The sequence below is a fragment of the Myotis brandtii genome, unplaced genomic scaffold, assembly GCF_000412655.1.
Source record: "Myotis brandtii unplaced genomic scaffold, ASM41265v1 scaffold948, whole genome shotgun sequence".
In the NCBI taxonomy this organism is placed as follows: domain Eukaryota; kingdom Metazoa; phylum Chordata; class Mammalia; order Chiroptera; family Vespertilionidae; genus Myotis; species Myotis brandtii.
This window is the reverse complement of record NW_005371912.1, coordinates 8,510-23,661: the sequence shown is the minus strand read 5'-3', so window position 1 is coordinate 23,661 and position 15,152 is coordinate 8,510. Positions and strand designations below refer to the sequence as shown.

Below are 15,152 nucleotides of genomic sequence, written 5' to 3'. Positions count from 1 at the left end.
ATTTATGTATCTATTTGTATATTTATGTATCTAAAACTATGTGGTTGGTGGGTGGGAAGGAAGAACAGTCACCTTCAGAAAAGGGTGAGTGTATGAGATACACTCCTTAGAAGTTCCTTTCTGCTATTTGTAATTCTTTATATATTCTGGATACTAATCCTTTATCTGTTGAATGGATTATAAATGTCTTCTATCAGTTGGTGGTGTATCTTTTTTACTGTGTTTAAGGTGTCTTTTGTTACAAAGAAGTTATAAAATTTAATGAAATAAAATTTCTCATTTTCTGTTATGTGATTTTTATTTTAAGAATTTTTTTTCCGCCCTAACCGGTTTGGCTCAGTGGATAGAGCGTCGGACTGTGGACTCAAGGGTCCCAGGTTAGATTCCCGTCAAGGGCATGTACCTTGGTTGCGGGCATATCCCCAGTAGGGGGTGTGCAGGAGGTAGCTGATCGATGTTTCTCTCTCATCGATGTTTCTAACTCTCTATCCCTCTCCCTTCCTCTCTGTAAAAAATCAATAAAATATATTTTTTAAAAAAAGAATTTTTTTTTCTATCTCAGTGTCATAAAGAGAATCTCCTATGTGTTCTTCTTAAATCCATTTAGAATGTATTTTCATATGTGGTATGACTGAGGATCTAATTTTAACTTCCATATAAATAGCCACTTGGCCCAGACCATTTGTTGAATTCATTTTCTACTGATTTAATGCCATCTTGGTCACATATATGCATGGTTGTTTATGAGCTCTTTATTTTGTTCAGTTGGTCTCATCTGTGTCTACATGAAACCATGCTGTTTTAATTACTATAATTTTATAATATATCTTGGTAGCAGGTGAAGATGCTACTTCACCTTGCTGTTCAGAATCGTCTGCTATTTTTGGCCCTTTACTCTTCTAGATGAATTTTAGTATCAGCTTGTTAAGTTCCACAAAAAGTGTGATGGGATTTTGATTAAATTAAGAGAATTTCATCTTTGTAAAACAAGTCTTTCAATGAACAGGACATGTCTCACATTTATTGAAGTCTTTATTTATGTTCTTTGTAATAATGCTTAGTAATGTATTCCTTAGAGATACTGTATTACATACATAATTTTTATTTTTGTGTATTATATTTTTGTTTGTTAAAACAATGGCTATTAATTACAATTTCTAGTTATTTGTTGCTACTATATAGGGATGCTGTAGATTTTTTCTTTTTTAATTGATTATACATTTCCCTGAAACGAATCCCAATTCTGTCTGCCTGGAAAATGATGAGCTAGTCTTTAAAACTTGGCTCAAATTTTATCATCTCTGACTATGCCAGGTAATTAGATACTTTTCTTTAAAAAAATTATGTATTTTTATTGTGGTAAGAATACTTAACATGAGTAGATGCTATTCTTTGTTTTCATAAGCTGTATGTATTTCTTTGTAATATAATTACTTTTGTTTATATTGTAGATCATTGAGGGCAGGGGCTGTATCTTATCTATTTTTGTCTGCCCTGTACTTACCATAGTCATGTAGTCATAGTTCACAGGTCATTTAGTCAAATGGTGAAAGTGTTTCATATCACTAAATAGAAAGAGGCATTTTACTCTCTCTCTAGGAGCTCTGATCTGATTTTCTTCTCCCATTTTTTTTGTTTGTTTGCTTGCTTTTTAATGGTTTTGTAGTTTCTAATCTTTTCTTTTTACAACAAAATAATAATTATAATAGCTAATATATATTGAATACTCACTATGTGCCGGTACCATTTTAAGTATGTTACATTTGGTAATACATTTAATTTTCCCAACAACCCTAGGGGAGGTAGGTTTCCAGTACCATCCCCATTTTCCAGATGAGGTAATTGCCTTGCCTGATCTGGGGCGTTGGCATATCCTCATATACAGTGAAGATTTCGTGGAGGTAAGATTTAAAGTGCTTAAGAGGTTGGAAATATTCTTCAATTTGGCCTCTTGTTTATAAGACTGAACAGTAAGGTCTGTAATTGCTCTTTCAGTGGCCTTCATATGAAAAAATAATCACATTTCCTTTCCCAATGGTTATATGATATTAGAAGTAAAATCTACTTAAGGCATCTGAGGAAAGTGAAGACACAATAATGTCGTCTTTCAAAACCCTCTGATTTCCTTGGATTCATTTAACAAAAGGTTTTGCATTTTTATTTTGAGGCAGGTGCAGATGCCCAGTAATTTAATCCCTAGTCAGGTTATAAATCCAGAGTAACTACATCAGTGGTGACCCTGGCTCTTGTCGGCTCCTGCAGTTCCCACTTCAGCATTAGACTGGTCTGATGGCTCTAGACTTGGCTTCTAGATGGGATATTTAGTTCTTCCTTTGATACGATAACCTGAGTATTGCATAAAATAATTAAATTGTCATGGCTGGCAATGTCTGCAAATAGACATGGCCTTTTGTTTTCTTCTTCAAGGTAAACAGCTGCTGTTAGCTTACAAAAAGCTAAAAGTGATCCAACAAGAAGCCTGCATCCATCACATGGAAATCAGAGACTTGATTTATAGTGTAGCCTGTAGCTTTGTGATATGTACAGTTTAAATTAGACCTTTGCAGTCATTGTGCTGGGTTGATGCAAGCACATTAATGACATAATTTCTGGTTGCTGCATCACATTTCTGCAGTCTGTTCTTTGTATTCCACTCACATTAATTGAAGTAATTTTGCCAGTGAAGCGTGTTTCAAACCTCTGCATTTAAATTGAAATTTTAATTCCCTTATTGTCTTGAAAAGACGGCTGAAGATGCCTTGTTACAGGTTTCATTATCACTCAAAACACTCCAGCTGCTGGTTCTAATGTACAATGACTGATTAATTCTGGGAAGAATTAGTAATGTAAGAATAGCAGCGGCTTCCCCATGGCATGAGCTAACCAGGAAGGTATTTCATGATAGTTAATATTTTTATGAACTTTTTTTTTAAGGGAAATTTGTGTAGGAGTCTGCATCAGAACTGAAATTGCACAGATGAGCTTCGAAAATCGCTTACACAAGTTCTGATTTATCAACCCATAGAAGTCAGTTCAATGATTTCATTCTATCAGTGGGAGCCAAGCCAGTGTGAGAAGGTTTGAGGCACTTTAGCTGACAGTCACAAGCTTGTGACTAAAATAAATTTTTTCATTTCTAAGTCTTCCAGGGAGTGGAGAGATTTTGAATGTCTCTTAATCATTTTGCCTTTTTATTATTTATATACCTTTTAAAAAAGAATCCATAGCTGTATAGTCAGATAAGAATTATTTTGATAATTATAATAATAACTTGTATTTATATAGTTGCCTTCTTCCCAGGGGATCCCAGAGTGCTTTGCTGCGAGAAGAGTATAGTGGAATTATTTTACTTACACTGTGAAAATGTGGCCATATCAGGGGGATAAAGAGAGTAAGACAGCTATTTAATTGCATTGTTGTTTAAGTCCCTATAATGCAATTAATATATTTGTAATATATTTACCTTACCTTTGCGATTGTTGGACAACATTCAAGGTTGTAAATGTCAGTAGGGGCTTAGTGTGGGTCAGATGGACTGTTTTGGAATCCAGCTTTGCCGTTTACTAGCTTGATGATTTAGAGCTAATTCTTTAACTTGATTTTGTTGAAAGTTGGAGTTGCCAATAATGCATACCCCCAAGGGTGGTTGAAGGGATTATGAGATATTAAGCTATACATGTAAAGTAGTCACAGTATACACTGTAAGTGCTTAGAAATGTTATTTATAATTAATTGATTATTTTTACTGATACTGTAAGACAGGTGATGGTTCCCATGTTATAATCTCAAAAACTGTTCTAAGGTGGACTTGTTTTTGAGCTGATAAAAGAGTTGAAGTAGGACTGGCAAGGTAAGCATTTTTTATTCCTTTTCTTTTTGCCTAACACGGACATCTATCTGAATGAAAGACTGTTCCACATTTTATACACTCAAAGGAATTACTGCAGGCAGATAGATAGAATTTTTCTCAGAAAGTAAGTCTTGTCTGCTCTAACATGTGCACTAATGGATGAGCAAGACCCCAGAGTACTATGACTTATTTTTGGGATTTGACTGGACAAATTTCAGATTCTGTGTCATCACTTACCTGTTCAGCCTATATCAAGTATATGTTCATAGGGTATCCATTGACGGTTGATTATAAGCAATGTCATTTGTTGGTAAACTATCTAAGATCAGTTTGTTGCAAAATCTGTAAGTATTAAATGTGTTTTTTTTGCCAAGGGTCGTAATTAGAAATAAGGCCATTCACTGTTGGAGGGTGCTCATCTAAAATGTTGATTTTTAGCCCTGGCCAGTGTGACTCAGTGGTTAGAGTGTCGGCATGTGGACCAAAGGGTCTCAGATTCGATTCCTAGTCCAGAGCATGTACCTGGGTTGCATGTTCAATCCCTGGTCTCAGTCAGGGCATGTTCAGGAGGCAACCAATTGATGTGTCTCTCTCATCAATGTTTCTCTCTCTTTCTCTCCCCTTCTTCCCTCCCTTCCACTCTCTCTCTCCCTCCAAAAAAAAAAAAAAAAATCAATGGAAAGAATATCCTTGGTTGAGGATTAACAACAACAACAACAAATGGATTTTAGTGTTAGAGTAGTTAGTAAGCTGTTCTTTTCTGTCATTGCTTCGATAGCAGGAGTAGTAGACCAATGAGGTTGCTTCTATTGGTGCCAGTTAAGCTTTCTCATTAGCAAATAGACTAATTCTTTTCTCATATTAGGGTTGGGAAGGGGTGATCATCACTATCAAATGCTTAATGTACAAATAAGAAAAAAAGGGCCAAAATGCCCATCCCTTTCATCTGACTTGCAAGTTTCTGAGATCTCACAGGATTGTTTTTTTCTCATCATGACTCTGGAAATGGTATTGAGAGGAAAGCTCTATAAAGATCAGGACCTGGAACATTTTAGTGAACTTATTGAACTTATCTTGAAAATGGTTCAGTGACTCTGCAAAAATGTTTCAATATTCCATATAGATTTCTGCACAACATGATAAAAAATGTATCAGTGATCAATAGTGAAATAGTTACCCTTAAAGTCCATCTGTTCTAGTGTTGAATATTGACTTGAGAGACTGGCCAGTGTTCTGTACTAATAACTTATCAGAAAAGAACCTGGCACATATTTTGATAGGCAAATGAATGTGATGATGTTGTTGTTGATCACTAGTATATCTGTGAAAGTGGACTTAACCTTGAAGGAGCTTACACACTAGTTGGAAGAGACAGATGATGAATAAATAGTGTCTTTTATATCCTTAAAAAACAAGAAGGGGGGGGGACCAGGAATACTGGGGGTGGGAGTATGATAGGGTGGTTAGCTGTAGCTGCTTCTAGCTGCATTTGGGACCCCCTTATTCCCTCAAACACCTACATCTGATCTTCTTTTCAAAAAGATTTAGGAAAAGCTGAAAATAAAGTTATTAAACAAGTAACCTTGGTTTTGCGTCCACAATTAAGTACACTTAGTATGGCTACTTACTTTATTTTTCTCCTAGACTCAGAGTGTCAAAGTTCAGGGCTTGGTAGCAACTGCTTTTCTTGCTGCTCAGTGCCCTTTTTATTTAGATTTGTTTTGGAAGGCTGGGATTTCGAAAAGCCCTGATGTTTGATAGGCACTGGTTATTGTATTAACTTTCCTCCCCTTTTAGTGTGCTCTTCTGTCTGCCTATTTTATTTTAAATAAGTAGAAGTTTTATTTTATTGTACTAAATCTCATAAGTTTAGGAATTTGAAATTGGCTAGCTTGGCTGTAGAGCAGTGTTTCTCAAACTCTGCCCAATAGGGAATCCTTCAATTCATGGGGATGTAAAGTACAACTTAGGGAATATAGTCAGTAATATTATAATAATTATGCATGGTGTCAGATGCGTACTAGAATTACTGGAGTGATCAGTTTGTAAGTTTTATAAATGTCTAATCACTATGTTGTGCACCTGAAACGAATATAATACTGTATGTCAAGTGTAATTGAAAAATATAATAAAATTAAAATTGAAAAAAAATGTTGAAATCCAGGTCACAGCCTAGACTGATTACATTGAGATCTCAGGTGGTGGGACACTAGCTTCAGTAATTTTTGACATTGTCCAGGTGATTCCAATGTGTAGACAAATTTGGAACCATTGCTGTAGGGTCTAGCTTATGCTGTGCAATAAAGCAAAACTAATTGCCCTTGGCTCTGTTTAATACCAGCTTAGAGTCATTAGAAACCAAATATTTGCATAAGAGAGACATGACTTTGAGGTGGGCACATGTGTACAAATGTGCACATAAGTAGTTGGACTGATGCTGCGTTGTTGCGGTCCTCTATTGCAATTTTTAGATAGAGCTGAGTGTCTGACTCTTATTCTGATTTTCTAGTGTGATTATTTGGTTAATAGGAGTTCTATGTAATGGTTTCAGGTAGATGCTCTCCAGGCTCAGGCTGACTTGGAACTCTTCACAGCTGTCATTGTGGTGCTCTGATTCCTGCATCTTTACTGTGGGTTCTTATCTGACTTATTGCCAGGATTTAATGGACTGAAATTGGGGCACAAATTTACTTATTGACAGGCGGTGGCTAGGTACAGTGTGGTATAGTGCAAAGAAAATTGATTAAAAGCCAGACCTTCTTAACTCCAGTCCTGACCCAACAATTTGCCCGTTCTGTGAGCTTAGACAAAGAAATCATTTTCTCTCCCTGGTTTTTAGTATCTTCTTCTATGGTTATACAAATACCCTGTCATATTATAGAACGGTTGTGAGAATAAAAATGAAATTTTATACAGGTAAAGTGCTTTATAAAAATAGAAGGCAGTATGAAATTAAAAATGCTGTAGCCAGGATTGTCACCATCACTGTCACACAGTGCTAGGTAAAAAGAAAAAGCAGTAGTCTGGGGCTTGTTTACATTGGGTAGCATTTCTGGCCTACTGTTAACCATCACTACTGCATACATGTTTTAATCAGCTTGACTCTGTGTGTGTGTGTATGTACATGTTTACACACGAGTCTGTGGGAGGAATAATCTAAGTCAAGAATAATTCACAGGTCCTTTGCTGACATCCTCCATCATATTCAGGTTTCAGCCTCACAGATGGAGTTGCTTGAATAGGTTTTTGATTGGTCAGTCTGTGGCCTGGGGACCCTAGACATGTGTAAATTGCAGCAGATGATAATGCGTGTTGTTGATGGGAGCCCTCCATCTCAACTTGATGATGGTCTGAGAATGCTGATAAGTAGCCTTTGCTTGTCCTGACAAGATAGGAGGAGCTTGTTAAAGAAGTCTGTAATCTCTGAGATCCATCCCAGTACTGATTACTTGTGGTTGCCTGGCTCTTAAAAAAAAAAAAAAAAGCCATATTCTTCTCACATTCTTTTGAGGGATTTTAATAGTTCATGTTAGTAAAGAGCTGTATAAGTGCTGAGCAGTTCTAATGGGTTTGGGACTCTTGCAGAGTGTGGTGAATTGTCTTGATTTGAGTGTGAGCATGAAGTGATTCTCAGAGACCTCCTTTGCCAACTCTTAAGAGGATAGTTGTTTGTAACTTTTTCTTGTCCCAGAATAACACGATGACAAGTGTAAGTGACTTTGGGATACTTGGTAAATGAGAATAACTTTCCCAGTGGTCTCTTCTCTTGTATTTCGGAGTAGAAATCCAGGTTCTAGTGCTCTTTATGGGGCCCTGAAGGGAACTGGGAATTGGAAGAATCATAAGATTAGCACTAAAGAAGGATTTCTTTTTATGAGCTTTTCCATAAGCAATTACAATTCTTATCTTTCTCATAAGGTGTTGAGCGTAGTTTAATTTCATCAGGAAAGTAATTGTGAACAGATCTGTTATAAATCCATTTGGAACAAAAGAGGCTCTTTTGTTATATATTTGGTGATGGGTGTATATTCCCAATGTATTGACAAATTTTAAAAATGCATATTTAAAAATAACAGTGTTTTCACAAAAAAACTTGGTGTGGAAAATGATTGGAAGGAATCACTTAAAAGATATAATTTTATCTGATTATTAAGAATATGGACCATCTTTACCTTTGTGATTTTCTGTGTTTTTTAAGATTGAGCATGTATTACTTTTGTAATTTGGAAGAAAAATAAAGGTTAAGAAAAAAAGTACATTTCTGGCCTCACGTTTTTTTGTTTGTTTGTTTTTAAATCTGTAAAATTGTGGAGGGCCTGAGTCTTGACAACCTTTAAAGGTCCCTGACAATAGAACATTCTTACATTTTATTTCTCAGATATTGTCATTCTGTGAGGCTTGGGCTAATGGATCTTAGAAGACCTGGCTTCCCTTTCCTAGACTTTGTGGTAATAAAATATAAAATATGGGAATTACTTGTGGTAGAATGCCTTGATGTATAAGAAAAAAATGAAACAAGATAAAAGCAAAAAAAGGGGGGAATCCAAAGAAAGCGTAAGAATAGCTTAATAAGATGATGTGTTTTTAGAACAAATCTGTGTTTCACAGCAGTAATAGGATAGATGTTTCACGAAGCTAGATGTCATATTTGATCTCTTTTGAGTTTTGTTTTCTAAGATAGATTTGAAGATATTTTAAAAAAGAAATTCACAAGTAAAAGGCCTTTTTTTTGACAGCACTTTATCTTGCAGCCCCCCTCCCTTCATTCACTTATCAATAACTTCATCTCATTTGCTTTATCCTGGAAATTCCATTATCTCCCAGGCAGTCTATTGCATTAAGCCTTTAGTACCTAATATCGCCTCATTTACATTGACACGTGCTTGACCTCAGCCCTTCTCCTCTCTTTGTTAATGCACCAACAAGCACTGATATCTCTCTGGAGCATTATCATTTGGCTGTTAGCTCAACTAATAACAACCCTTCATTTGAGCTGATGAAGGTTTATTAAATAAAAACATGCAATCGCCCTGGCAGTAAAGTAATGAAAGGAGAATGGAGGTAGACGGCATCCTGTTTTAATGGTGAGAGCATGCTGAGTTTGCATTATAGGTATTTGGTTTCCTTAGGGGAAAGGGGCACCTGAATGGGCTGGATCAATAGCATGTTAGTAAACTGATTTTAAGAATGGGCATTTTTGATTGCCTGATTTGATCACTGATTAGCTATAGGCTGAGGAGTTAGGGTAAAAAAAGGTGTTTTTGCTCCAGGCTCTTGGCCTTGCCCTGTGCTGCAGCTTTCCTGGGAGGTCTAAGTAGGAAACTGTCAATAGCCCTGAGGCCTTAAGTCACTGGCCCTCTTCTGAGTTCCCAGGCAAGCTTCTTTGTTGTTTGCAGCCAAAGATTTTTGGTGTTCTTATTTAGTTAAGACCGCTCTAAAAAATTGTTTAGCTTGTGTCTTCTTATAATACAAGAAAGGGGAAGGCATCAATTCTTTGGAATAGTCAAATTTCATTATCTTTTTACTGCATCCATAAGTTGGGCCAAGGCAACATTTTCAGAATGTTTATGTTGTCTTACTATTAAAAAAAAAAAAAAAAGCTTCCTTAAGAGAGACAAACTAATTATCAGAGTCCTGAAGGAAATATTTGTTTTGGACTCAACAGTTGCAAACATTTGCTTTCTTAGGGAATATTGTTGCCAAAATAAGCATTTTCATTAGCTAGCAGATGGTTTCGTTAGCAGGTTGGTTTTTTGTTTATACTTACAAGTTTCCTTTCTTTTTTTCCGGCTGGAACCTTAGTTCTATTTAGAAACAGTTACTAATGTCACTTACCTTTGTAGAGCTCACCTCTCCCAACTAAAACAATAAATAAAAAAGACCAGTAGTTTCCTGTCTAGCATTTTCTTCAGGGAAGCAGCTGTTGAGTATGGCCAGTTTTGGTGTTTCTCCGAAACTTTTCTATTGGTTTATGTTTAAGGCACAAAACTAGATCTTTCCACCTAATCGGCCTGAATAAGGTGGGCAGGAGACAAATTTAACTGTGAAATAATGATTTCCTCATTTAAACTAAAATGAGATTGAGAAACACACCGGGAAAGAAAAATTACAGGTACTATAGTTCATAATTACCAAGATTTCTTTTGTTGTAGACTTATCTGTTATCTCAAGGTAAAAGTTTTTGAAAGTTCTCGATTATGTATATTTTAACTGCATTTCACTTATTTTTTGAGTTATAGAAACATTTTTCAGAATTTCTGTTTTCTTAATGGGTAGGTTTCTAATAACAAAACATGCTGTCCTGTTCAATCTCATGTGTTAAAACGTTTTGTAAATGTTTGTTTATTTTCCTAATCCTAAAGGAAATACTTGTTTTCAACTTCAAAACAGATTTCTGTTATTTATATGAGTAGTTGAGTAGAATACCAATTTTCTGTTAGATAATAATTGGTATTCTGTGAAAAAAAAAATTCCCTTCTAAGTAGTATCTCCTCCCTGCCCCCAAATAATTTTTTAAAATATATGTAAGAGAAATTCTAGATACAATTAGTTGGCTCATTATCTACTTGTTGTAAATAATCTATACGAAATGGTGTGGCATACCTTAGAATTTTAAGATGTCATTTGGGGTATGAATGAATGATAATTGTCTTGTGAGTAGATGTATAGGCAACATTCACCTATGAACTATTCCACTGTTTGTTGTCTACTTCACCTTTCATTTACAATTTTAATATATATTTGTGACATTATTTAGTGTCACAAAGTCACATCTGTGAACCCAATTTTGATAACTTCTTATAGCCACTAACCTGTGAGGCCATTTTGCTGCTGCTTTGATCCATCTGCATCTCTTGAATTCCTGTTAATGTTTCATCAGTGTATTATTTTGAAGTGTTCTGTAGTCATTACATTTGGAAAACGGTGAAATAATTTATGAAATAACCATTTCTCATACATTAAATGTCTCTTTAGTTGTATTTTTATTAGGAGTTATGCTCAGTTCTAAATGTAGGGGATTTCTCCTGTAGGGAAGCCTTACTGTCAATAACTACTTGGAAGCCAGACCCACAGGACAACAGACTTAACCATCAGTGATGGTTGTGGGTTTGACTGCTGCCTCACCACGTTTTTCTTTATGTGTAAACTTTCTGGTACAGGCTACTTAAAGCAAGATAAGATAAATGTCAGGTTTCTACTAGTAAACTGATGTTCTAGGGATCAAATGTTGCATTGACAATTATTTTCTTCAAGTTGGTTTGAGTACCCATTAGGAAGGGTAGAGTAGGAGGAAGACAGTGACCTTGCCTAGCTTCCATGATTATAGTTTTATAAACAGACTCTAAATAAGTGGACAGAAAATAAAACACTGTATTTTCATATAGAAACAAGAGACTATTCTCTATTCTCGTTGTGGTAAGGTTTTCAAATCTTTTAAGATAGCTCTTGATAGTGTGTGTGTATGTGTGTGTGTGTGTTAATTGTACTTATATTCCTGTATTTTGGGTCAATGAAACATATTCAGAAACTTTGTAATCTATATGGTTACAATGGTTCTATGAAGGAAACAACACTTTACTGAAAATGCTGCATCAAAGCATGTTGAAAACACCCTCTGAGGTTTCTTTGCCCACAGAATGAATAGATGCCAGGCACTGTGCTGTTTTACCTATACGTTAAAAATATTTTAATTAAGTGGCTTTGAAAGTTGACATCATATAATTTTGTATTTGGAATTTGATGTATTTGGGTTAAAAATCTTCATGCAAATTCCTACAAACAAATCAAGCTTGGATGTGCAGTGGGTGATTTTTAAGCTTAAATATCTCAGTTGGATTTAATTACCTTAAGGGATAAGGCTACATGATGGACCAGTGGTTTACCAAATTATTTTTCATTTTCTGGATTTCGATGTCACTAAAGGTTACTGTGTCCTCTTTTCTCTGCTAGAGACTCAAGTTAAAATCCATTTTAGAGCATCCGTGTGAATGAATTTGTTGTTGTTTTTCCTCCCTGGGGACACGCTGGTCATTTTGTGAGGCTGCCTTTCCATTTGGAAGTGCTGCAGCTTGCACAGGCCCAGGGCTCTCATAGCAGGGCAGTTGCAAGTCAGCATGAAAATGAACAGGCGGGCTTCGGAGGGCAGAGCTGGCCCAGGGCTTGTCACTCTTTCATTTCCTCATTCTTTCTTGGTAAATGTAAGGAAACCTATTTGCTGCTGACATTTGATTATAGCATATCACAAAACAAGTGATATGTTTGTGGGTGAGCCTTTGCATTTTCCTCCCCATCTCAGGCCACTTTGCATTTGGTAGCTCCCAAGCTGTCCATATTCACCGTCCACAACTCCTCCATGACTGTGTATATTGGTATAGATATCTGATGAACACTTAACCACTGGTATGTTTCATGGCCTTCACGACTTATTGCTTTTGTCTAAATGCTTCATTTTTTAGGAGCATGTTTATTTGCATAAATACATTTAATGTTTTTACCCTGAAGTAAGCATTATTAGTTATTGCCTTTATTTGTACATCTTAGGGATATTTAGAAGTATGACCTAAGCAGGTAATAGTCATCACATGCTAATCCCTTCAGGGAGCTTGGTGTGCTGTTTGCCCTCTGAGTTCAGCTTGTGGTCATCTCTTCTCTGTTGTTGTTGTTTTTATTACATTTGCATTCTTTGTGCTTTTTTCCTTCCACCTTTGTTCTCCAAAGGTGAATATTCTCCTCAATATTCTCTTCACTTTAAGTTTTTTTCATTAAAAATATATAAGATCTTTATACATAAGGACATAAATATAATTTCATATACATGGATAAATGGGATCAGATCATACATGCTATTTTTTTCTTTTGAAACATATGCATTTTGGTTTCCAAACATACACACTTTGGTTTCCAAATGAATTGCTCCAGGTTCCCTGAGTCCCTCCCTATTTTCTCCCTTTGTTGTAGGCATTCCTCCACCATTTTTATTCATCCAATCTATTTTGTTTTAAAATCTCCCAAATTGCACTTTATACCAGGAGTATCTCCCTCTCCATAGTTTATCTTCTGTTCACTGTTCAAATCCTCATTCTTCTATCAAACTGGGTTAAGCCAAGGAGTGATGACTGCTATTGTCCTCATGTAACATTCATGTAAAATTGCATTGACCTCTGTGTGTTTGTGTATATGAGAAAGAGAGACTGACTTTATGTAAACTCACATGTAGACTCAGGCTAATGAAGCTCTGGTTCATGATCATCATAAGAATTATTAAAATATTTATAATGTGCTTCTATTTAGACTTAAAAGGCTAGCTTTGGAAGTTGATTTAAACCATTAGTACGTGGAATTCTTGTGAGAATATGCGTGATATAATCACTTTAATTGGGGAGTTCATTGTACTTGTGTCCATTGATAGGCAGTGTATGTGGGAATTAATTGTATGTATGGCTTTGCCGGTACGTTAGATGCCTTCATGCTTATCTTCATCAAGCTTGTTTTCTTCAGCATTCTATGTCTCAGATGCTAAATCCTTCAAAGGCAGAGCGAGGCCTAGCCACATTGTGCAGTAGTCACCCCATATTCGCAGGGCATGTGTTCCAAAATCCCCAGTGGGTACCTGAATCCTATATGTACTATGTTTCTGCCTTTAGAAGCATACCTGTTATAAAAGTTAATTTATAAATTAGGCACTTTCACAGAAAGAAGATTGGTTCTTACCATAGATTTTAGCAATCTCACCATGCAGTTTTTTTTCTTATTAAGTTGGGAACTTTTCACTTAAAGGAAGCACTGTACGGCTTTCTTTGGTATATTTCATTGCCAGCATCACTACTCTTGCAGTTTGGGGCCATTATTATGCAAAATAAGGATTACTTATCACAAGCACTGTGATACTATGACAGTGATCTGATAACTGAAATGGCTACTCAGTGACTAATGGGGACATAGTGTATGTATGTAGTAAGTATATGCTGGACAAAGGGATGATTCACGTTCTGGGCGGGGTAGATCTGGATGGTGTGTGATTTCATCACACTGCTCAGAAAGGCATGCTCTAAAATTTAGAACTTTAGAGTTATTTCTGGATTTTTCCCCCATTTCATATTTTTGGACCTTGGTTGACCACAGGTAACTGAAACTGCTGAGTGTGAAACCACCGATAAGGGGGACTACTGTACTCTACAAAGTCTAGTGTACGTTTGTAAGGTTTTCATAGATTCTCTTTTAACAGTGTTTTTTAAAAAATAGTTCTTCCTATTTAGAATATTTCTAGATTACTTAGTTATTATACATTATTGTCTTCCATCCCCTTCTTAGGTGTCAGCAGTCCAGTCTTTGGAGGGCCCCCTGCTCCAAGTAGAAGGACTGAGTGACCTTAGGCTGGAGCTTCACAGCAAGAAGATGAATCTTCACTTGGTTCTCATAGATGAACTGCACCGGCACCTGTACATCAAATCCACCAGCCGAATTGTGCAGCGTAACAAGGAAAAAGGGAGAATGAGGTGGGTTACAGAGGCTCTTTGGCACAGTGTACTGTGGCCATGTGGAATATTATTTGTTTCTCAGAATATTGTAGTTTTTTTTTTACTTTTCTTTTTAATATACTGTTTTCGATGCTCTATATTCTGAAAGGCTGACATTCAAAGTTTGTTCATTTCTTCATTGCACATTTATTATGGTCCTCTTACGTACAGATCTATAAGAAATATTGTGGTCCTCTTATGTAAAGATAATAAGAAACATTTACGGTTGGGACTTTAATATGCTGGGCCATCAGAGTTACTCTGGTTTATCTCTGAAGAAAGAGAAAAAATCCTTAAATTGGATAGTGATGTCAACCTAATTAAGAAATATGGCTGTATGCACTGAAGTTGTTAGATTCTTTGTTACTTAGGGTTGCAGTCCTCTTTCTGGAAGCTTTCAGGAGAGTCCTATATTGAAGGGCTAGGGTGGACTCAAGACATTGAGTAGGTTAGTGTAGACCTGGAACGGAATAGACCAGATCGTAAGTCAGTTAAGGCAGCAGAACATTGGCACAGTCAACAGGTAGCAGAGAGCTGTGCATGTCATGGCATTCCGAGATTTCTTTGAAATAGCCATAGGCCTTTTCAGAGGGCAGTTTAGCACTATCCATGCTGTTCACTAGCTGTAGACAAGAGGAGCACTGGATGCAGTGCATGCCAGCAAGGAAATCTTTCCAGTCCTGTTCTGTTCAAGCAAAACCTGCTGACTTTGTGTGTGATGCTTCAGTTTAGTTGGAGACATTGCCAGAGAAAGAGGAGTTTCTGTCCCTTTTCTGCATATGGCA

The 15,152-nt window shown here is 36.3% G+C and overlaps 1 protein-coding gene across 1 annotated transcript in view; it reads left to right on the top strand.

The window, feature by feature from the left end:
- The window catches only part of LOC102239813 (exocyst complex component 4), a 55,536-nt gene extending 41,063 nt beyond the window's left edge, over positions 1-14,473 (top strand). The window contains exon 4 of the mRNA XM_005885983.2: positions 14,162-14,473. Within this exon, the coding sequence (XP_005886045.2) occupies positions 14,162-14,473 (312 nt within the window). The remainder of the gene's footprint in view (positions 1-14,161) is intronic.
- Positions 14,474-15,152: the final 679 nt, after the last annotated feature.